Raw genomic sequence first — 7135 nt, 5'->3', positions numbered from 1 at the left:
GGCTATACTCCCTTTACTGAAGTCATTTCAATGAAAAATTAAATCACAAGTAAACATATGTTGACTGGAGGTTTTATTTCCTTTAAATGTATTCAAAATAATGATTCGTTGCCAGTGAGCAATAACAAGAGGGGATCAGGGATTAATAACAGTCGTTATAATTACTGACCTTGAGAATTATAAATACATGCACTAGTAAAGTTCGGAAACCTTTCCAAACCCCTTACTGCCGAGAGACAATGAAATCAAATACACATAACAATTCCATTTATCTCTAAATCTTTTAGTGGAACGCAAGCGGTATGGGCGACAAACGATACCGCGGGAACACGAGGAACAGTCCTGCATATGTAGCCATGGTTGTAATTTGTACAAGAACCGTGCTGCAAGGTCAAAATGACAGAGCACATAGGAAGTTTTGCGTTCACAAAAATCGTAGGTCTTCAAATTTGAGATAATCCTTCACGGTTGGCGGTAGGGGTAGAGGATCCACAAACTTCAGTGGTCTTTTCTGGAAGGTACGATATAAATGAAGCCGACAGATGGACATCAAGGTGCGCGGAGAGGCTGCAATTAGAAATACAGAAAGCTTTTATTGAGGCAGGCACGTACACAAAACTCTTAAAACAAAGAATAAAGAAGTTCCTCGTCCTTTTTTGCTTTGTTTTGTGCTATTCTTTCTTTTTAACTAATGGTTTAAGGGGGGGGGGGGGGGGGGCATTTCAGTCACAATCCACATAGCTACGAAAATAAGTTTCATTGCCAGTCAAATCTAGATTCCATGCTTACAAGCCAAAACATATTTTTGTCCAAAATTCATGGTCTATGTTGGTCTCTGACAGATCTAGCTATATAGTACACACCTGCTTTCTGACTGACGAAAGCTTTGAATGTCTCGTTGTCCTCTCGTCTGTCGTAGAGCCGGTTATCTCGCCAGTTGAAGTCCCATCTCTTGCAGCCAAACTCGTACAACATCAGCAGGACGGCCATCGGCTTCAGGAAGAAGATGCAAGCAAACATCGGAGACATGGCCATTCTACGACATGTCCTGGGATTGTAGTCTATATCACAGCCATGGAGGAGCAGCAGCTTTATCAGATCAAAGCATGTCCCACCATCAATGGCGGTAGACAGGAGGAAGTCCACTGCGCAGACTCGACCGTTACTGAAGGTTACGACAGGGCTCGCATTGTATTCCAATAAAAGCTGGAAATAATGTGTACGTTTACTGTAGATAGCTACTCTAGTAAAATGTTTTCAAGAAATATTCTGATTCAATTTTATCCTATACAGTGTGTGGTGCCGAGATAAAGCATTGAAAAAAGCTTAACAGATCACCACGCTGCCGCGCCTTCACTCAACGCGCCGCCTCGCTAACACACCTTCACAGAGCGCACCGTCACATAACGCGCCGCCTCGCTAACACACCTTCACAGAGCGCATCGTCACATAACGCGCCGCCTCGCTAACACACCTTCATAGAACGTACCGTCACATAACGCGCCGCCTCGCTAACACACCTTCATAGAACGTACCGTCACATAACGCGCCGCCTCGCTAACACACCTTCACAGAACGCACCGTCACATAACGCGCCGCCGTGCTCTATGTAACCGAAAAAAAACTTTTTAGAATTGTATTAGCGAGATACCGTTTTGCGTGATAGCGCGATGTTGTGTGCGAGGTTGTGTTGGCGTAATGGCGCGTTGTGCTAATGTATGTTTGTGCAATGGCGAGTTCTGAAAAGTAATGCTACAATGTAGCGCAAGTAGTGTTGTGCGATGAATCTTTTTCTGATTGCGCTTTTGGGTTTTTGCAACGGAAACGATACTGTGTCTGTGACCCATACCTTCAATATTTCGACATCTTTGTACATGATAGCAATACATAATGGCGTGTTGAGATTCTTCTGACTCCCCTCAGGATCTGCGCCACGCTCTAACAATAACTTCACGGTGTCGTTATGGCGATTGAATACAGCAATGTACAGCGGCGTCTGACCTTTCCTGTCTGTGACCTCCAAGTCTGCGCCTGCGTCAACCAGTAGTCCAACATAACCAGAGGCCCCAACTTCCAAGAAATAAAAATACCATTTGAATATCACATCTTTTTACACATCTTTTTAATCAATCTATACTGTCTAGTTTTGTAGAGAATGTGATAATTAGCTAAATTTGAAGATTGTTTTTGTTAATGGCTTTTTTTTGTTAATGATGTTGTATATGGATGATTAATGTTTATTTTAAACATTTAAGAAACAGTAAAGAAAATTCATTTGTACAATTTGAAAAAAAAGATTGAAGCTTGGCGGAATAATTAATACGACTTCTATTGAGGTCGCAGAGCGGTTGGAAATTTGAATACAACGCGATTGAAAGCCACGTTAGAGTCTACTTAAGCATTTTCAGAGGAAACTCTATCGCAGATTCAGATTTAAGAACATAATGATTTTCCTCCGACATTATAAAGATAATTAAAGCTATTCAAGTTTTTTTTACGTAACAAAACGGACAGAAGCAGAAAGTGTTTAATTTGACCGTGAATGGACTAAACACGAATGGTCTGTAATATATGGCGTTTGCTATTTTGATCAAGGCTTGTTATAAGAGTCGGAAAAGAAATATTACTGATTTTAACTCATTTGACCAATTGCGAATGTAATTTTCAAGAACGTTTGGTAACGATGTCGATTTATAAAGATCTTGACTTATGCTGATGTCATGCAGGAATAACAGCGGATAACTCAAACATTGTTACATAGAGGAAAACAATTGCAAGTGTAAATATTAAAAAATACATCCAGTAAACCATCTCAATAATATAATCTCAGGCCCCGCCGTCATCAACTTTCCCCAAGTCAATACTCAGCCTCAATTCAGAGGTTTGACCTCAAGTTTATGCACTGTTCTTTAAAGGATTTGGGTTGAGGAATGAGTTGAGGGATTTAAATATCTGGCTCAGTTCATACTAGATGCGGCTTGGTGTAGTGCTGTTTGTCCCAGGAAATTCACCGCATGTACATCTACACCGGCCTTAAGGTATTCCCCTAGCCCATCCACGTGACACTGGACAGCGTGCGGAGGGTCACACAGATCAGCACACATCGGAAGTGGTCTCTCTGCTGAGACTCAAGTCTTCCTAAGAGACTTCATCCATGGCTGGTCTTGTGATGGAGTTCTAAAATTAAGAGCACCTAATTACGAAAAATAAATGGGCATATCTTGTAAATACTAAACGCAAGAAAGGAAAGTCAACAATGAACACTTATACAATTTTATGAATACCAATAATAGTCTTCACACAAGCCTAGTTTTGTTCATCCAATTAATGTTCTGTCCATTGTAGATTTATTAGTTAATGTTTAACTTTTGCATGCTATGTTTAATGGTTTGTTTTATGTAACTTATATTCATGACTGTATGCCGACATGGTAATTGTCAATAAATAAATTGAATTAAATACTACACATGTCTTCTAATACATATAACAATATTATATGGTTGAAAAAAGAAATTCATATCTTAAAAGTTTAGACTAAAAGGCCTTTATTTTAAAGTCCACCCGAACAATGTCTGCATGGTAAAAATTATAGCAAGTAAATAAAAATTTTGAAAAAGTATGGCAAACCAACATCCCTTCCCCAGCAAAAAATATATAATGTAAGGTATCTTTTTCAGCATTAACAAAATTTCTGGCAAAATTAATATTAATGGTTTCTTAGAAACATGTTTCACCTCAATATTTTATATGCAGCTATTTACAGGCGCCGAAACAAACATACGTAAATGAATTCTGTTTAGCAGGTTGGGACCACTCTCCCAAATGGGATATAATAGCCCGTTTGGGATATAATAGCCCAAATGGGATATAAATTTTAAGTGCAAAAAATAAAGAAAATTGATTTTGAAATTTTTGATATAAATCCGCATTAGAATAGATGAAATACAACAACTTTTGGTAAACAACTTTTTCTGTAGCTGCACTATTACTGAGATTGATCCCTCAGTTTATCCAAAACTTCTTGGGGATCAATCTTACAAACTATAGAAATATAGCAAAACTTCTTAACCAAAAGTTGTTGCATTTTATTCACATTAATGCGGAATTATTTCAAAAATTTTAAAATAAAAAAAAATATTTTTTTGCACTTAAAATTTATATCCCATTTGGGCCATTATATCCAAAACGGGCTATTATATCCCATTTGGGAGAGTGGTCCCAATCTGTTTAGAGAAGCGAACGAGCTCATTTTTCTAAAGAAAAACCCACTGCCTCGTGTTAACGAATGTGACCAGGTGAGCTAAATATGTAGACCTACATGTATGGATGGCAGTGTTTACAGCACAGTGTTAATGAACACTGAAAACAAATCACAGCGAGTGGGTTAAACAAAATACCAGAAATTCCTTGTTTCTCGAACAAAAATCTGTCTGTCCACTTCACCGGAATAAACAGACAGGAAAAGAACAGTTGAAACTCGCATGCTCTGAATGCGTTAATCCGGGTTTTTAAAATCCATTTTAGTAAGAGGAATACCTGAGTAAGAGCCCCTCCTGATTTTTTACACATGTTATGCAATTTCATGCTTCTAAAAAACTATATTGGAAAATTAACCATTCACACAGATAAAGGGAAAATATATATTTATGTAGGAACCGTCTTCTATAACAAAAAATCCATTATTTATCACAATTGGCGACGGAGGGGGTTGTCAAACTAAAAAATAATATATAGGCCAACACATCCTTCAGAAACTCTTTTTTACCTTATAAGCTCGCCGAGACGAAGTCAGAGGGAAATTTATACCCGTCATCGACGTCGGGACCTGCATGGTTAAGTTTCTGTAACAGGTTTTCTAATAAGTTATAAGTTTCTATAAGTTATTATACCTGTTTTATTTTCACTAATTAAGCTTGCATGAATGATGCATCTTGACCCACTTCTGAACTTAACTGAACTTAAATAATTTGGATGCTGAATTTTAGATGCTGAATGAGGTTAAGCTTTTGGAACAGGTGCCATTTGACAGCCATATATCTAAGTTACTACTGGTCCTATCTTCACCAAACTTGCATAGATGGTGTGTCTTATATAGTATAATAATTATGATACTTACGCACTTGACAGGCTTGAATGCTGAATCTGAGCCATAGGTTTCGGATGCTGGAGGATGTTAAATAAGAATTTTGAACCTGGTTAAAGATATTGGAGCAGGTGCCCTTTGCTGACTTTATTCAAACTTGAATGCTGAATCTGATTCATAGATTTCGGATTCTGAATGAGGTTAAGGTTTTTGGAGCTGGTTAAAGTTTTTTGAAGCAGTCGCCCTTTGATAGACCAATCTGAGCTATTATTGATTGAATCTTTACCAAATTTTGATAGATGATGCATTTCTTGTGATTTTGATGCACTCCACAGGCTTTGATGCTGAATATGAGCCATAGACTTCGGATGCTGGAGGAGGGTACGGTTTTTTGATCCCAGGTCTCATGTGTATGTAAATAATACCCCGGTAGTACAAAATCACACTTGCGTGGTTGATTTAACTATGTAAATGAATCAAAGAGGTAGTTATACATACGGAGAGTGATCTTGATTATCTAGATGCTTAGGCAGGTTGAAGATTTTAGAAAAACTCAAATTGTGTAAGGGTCTTGGAGCTGGTTACAAAATGAAGTAATTAATCTATTACCGGTACGTTCTCTTTCGCTTTTCTCAGTCGAACATAAATCATTTCCGTACGAGGGCAAATCAGATTCCATATAGCTGAAGTCGAAATGAACTGGTACAAACTGACGAGTTCATGGAGGGAATGCACTTATTAGGTTAGTTACTGACTTTAACATTATTTGATTTTGAAAGGTACAAAATTGTATTGCAAAGTTTCAAAAATGTTATTTTCGGCCATCGTGTAAAAATCTGAGTTCAAATCTTAGATTTCTGACTCTTGAAAGTGAATACTGCTTGTAAGGCGTGCCACCAGATTTTCTTCGAAACGGAGCTTGTTTGCTGATATATTGAATAAATATATGACTAGTCCTTTGTAATTGATTACGAATATCATCCTGTCTACATGGTTAAAATAAGTAAGTAAAAATATTTTGATAAAAAAGTATGTAGTGTTTTCTGCTCAGGTAAATTCTATTATTGTTCATTGTAGTGTTGGCGAAGATTTACTGAGCAACACAGCTGTTCACTGCATTATCATGTTCAATCATCATTTTGCGTCGACACAACGCTTTAAGGCAAAGGACTTTTTAGACGTAACATTGACGTTGGTCAAGTATTTCTCGTACGTGAAATTTGTTATACCGGTACTTCTTCAGTGATTGACCTGACCAGAATAATACCTACATGTACATGTCGCGAACTGCATGGTATATCTGATACATTTACCATGCATGTTTGTTTGCAGTCCGTTGAACAGTTCTATCAATACCTGTACTTTCGTATTATTATTTAATTTCCCTACCCAGGTAAGCTTAGTCTTCCCTGATCTGGCGTTTGGTAAGCCTTAGTCTAGCCTAGTCTGGCGTTTGGTAAGACTTAGTCTAGCCTGGTCTGGCGTTTGGTAACCATTAGTCTAGCCTGGTCTGGCGTTTGGTAAGCCATAGTCTACCCTGGTCTGGCGTTTGGTAAGCCTTAGTCTACTCTGGTCTGCCGTTTGGTAGCCATTAGTCTACTATGGACTGGCGTTTGGTAACCTTTAGTTTACCCTAATTGACGTTTGGTAACCCTTAGTCTACCCTGGTCTGGAGTTTGGTAAGCCTTAGTTTACCTTAGTCTGGCATTTGGTAAGCCATAGTCTACCATGGTCTGGCGTTTGGTAAGCCTTAGTCTACTCTGGTCTGCCGTTTGGTAGCCATTAGTCTACCATGGACTGGCGTTTGGTAACCATAAGTCTACCCTGGTCTGGCGTTTGGTAAGCCTTAGTCTAGCCTTGTCTGGCGTTTGGAAACCCTTAGTTTACCCTGATCTGACGTTTAGTAAGCCTTAATCAAGCCTGGTCTGGCGTTTGGTAAGCCTTAGTCTAGCCTGGTCTGGCGTTTGGTAAGCCTTGGTCTAGCCTTGTCTGGCGTTTGGTAACCCTTAGTTTACCATGGTCTGACGTTTGGTAACCCTTAGTCTATCTTGG

At 38.7% G+C, this 7135-nt stretch overlaps 1 protein-coding gene across 2 annotated transcripts; it reads right to left on the bottom strand.

Moving 5' to 3' along the window:
* Positions 1 to 57: 57 nt before the first annotated feature.
* Positions 58 to 4481, bottom strand: LOC128173171 (ankyrin repeat and SOCS box protein 1-like). Of its 2 annotated transcripts, none has more exons than XM_052838896.1 (5): positions 4398 to 4481; positions 2969 to 3177; positions 1850 to 2070; positions 864 to 1206; positions 58 to 567 (listed from the first exon to the last, which is right to left on the bottom strand). In XM_052838896.1, exons 2-5 carry the CDS (start codon positions 3102 to 3104, stop codon positions 425 to 427), a joined length of 843 nt encoding a protein of 280 aa, XP_052694856.1. In that variant the 5' UTR covers positions 3105 to 3177; positions 4398 to 4481; the 3' UTR covers positions 58 to 424. The 2 variants fall into 2 exon arrangements, with proteins under 2 accessions (XP_052694856.1, XP_052694847.1); XM_052838887.1 differs by having other exon boundaries at positions 4319 to 4448.
* Between the last annotated feature and the right edge of the window lie 2654 nt (positions 4482 to 7135).

The sequence above is a fragment of the Crassostrea angulata genome, chromosome 1 (assembly GCF_025612915.1).
Source record: "Crassostrea angulata isolate pt1a10 chromosome 1, ASM2561291v2, whole genome shotgun sequence".
In the NCBI taxonomy this organism is placed as follows: domain Eukaryota; kingdom Metazoa; phylum Mollusca; class Bivalvia; order Ostreida; family Ostreidae; genus Magallana; species Magallana angulata.
This window is presented reverse-complemented; position numbering and strand designations above follow the sequence as displayed.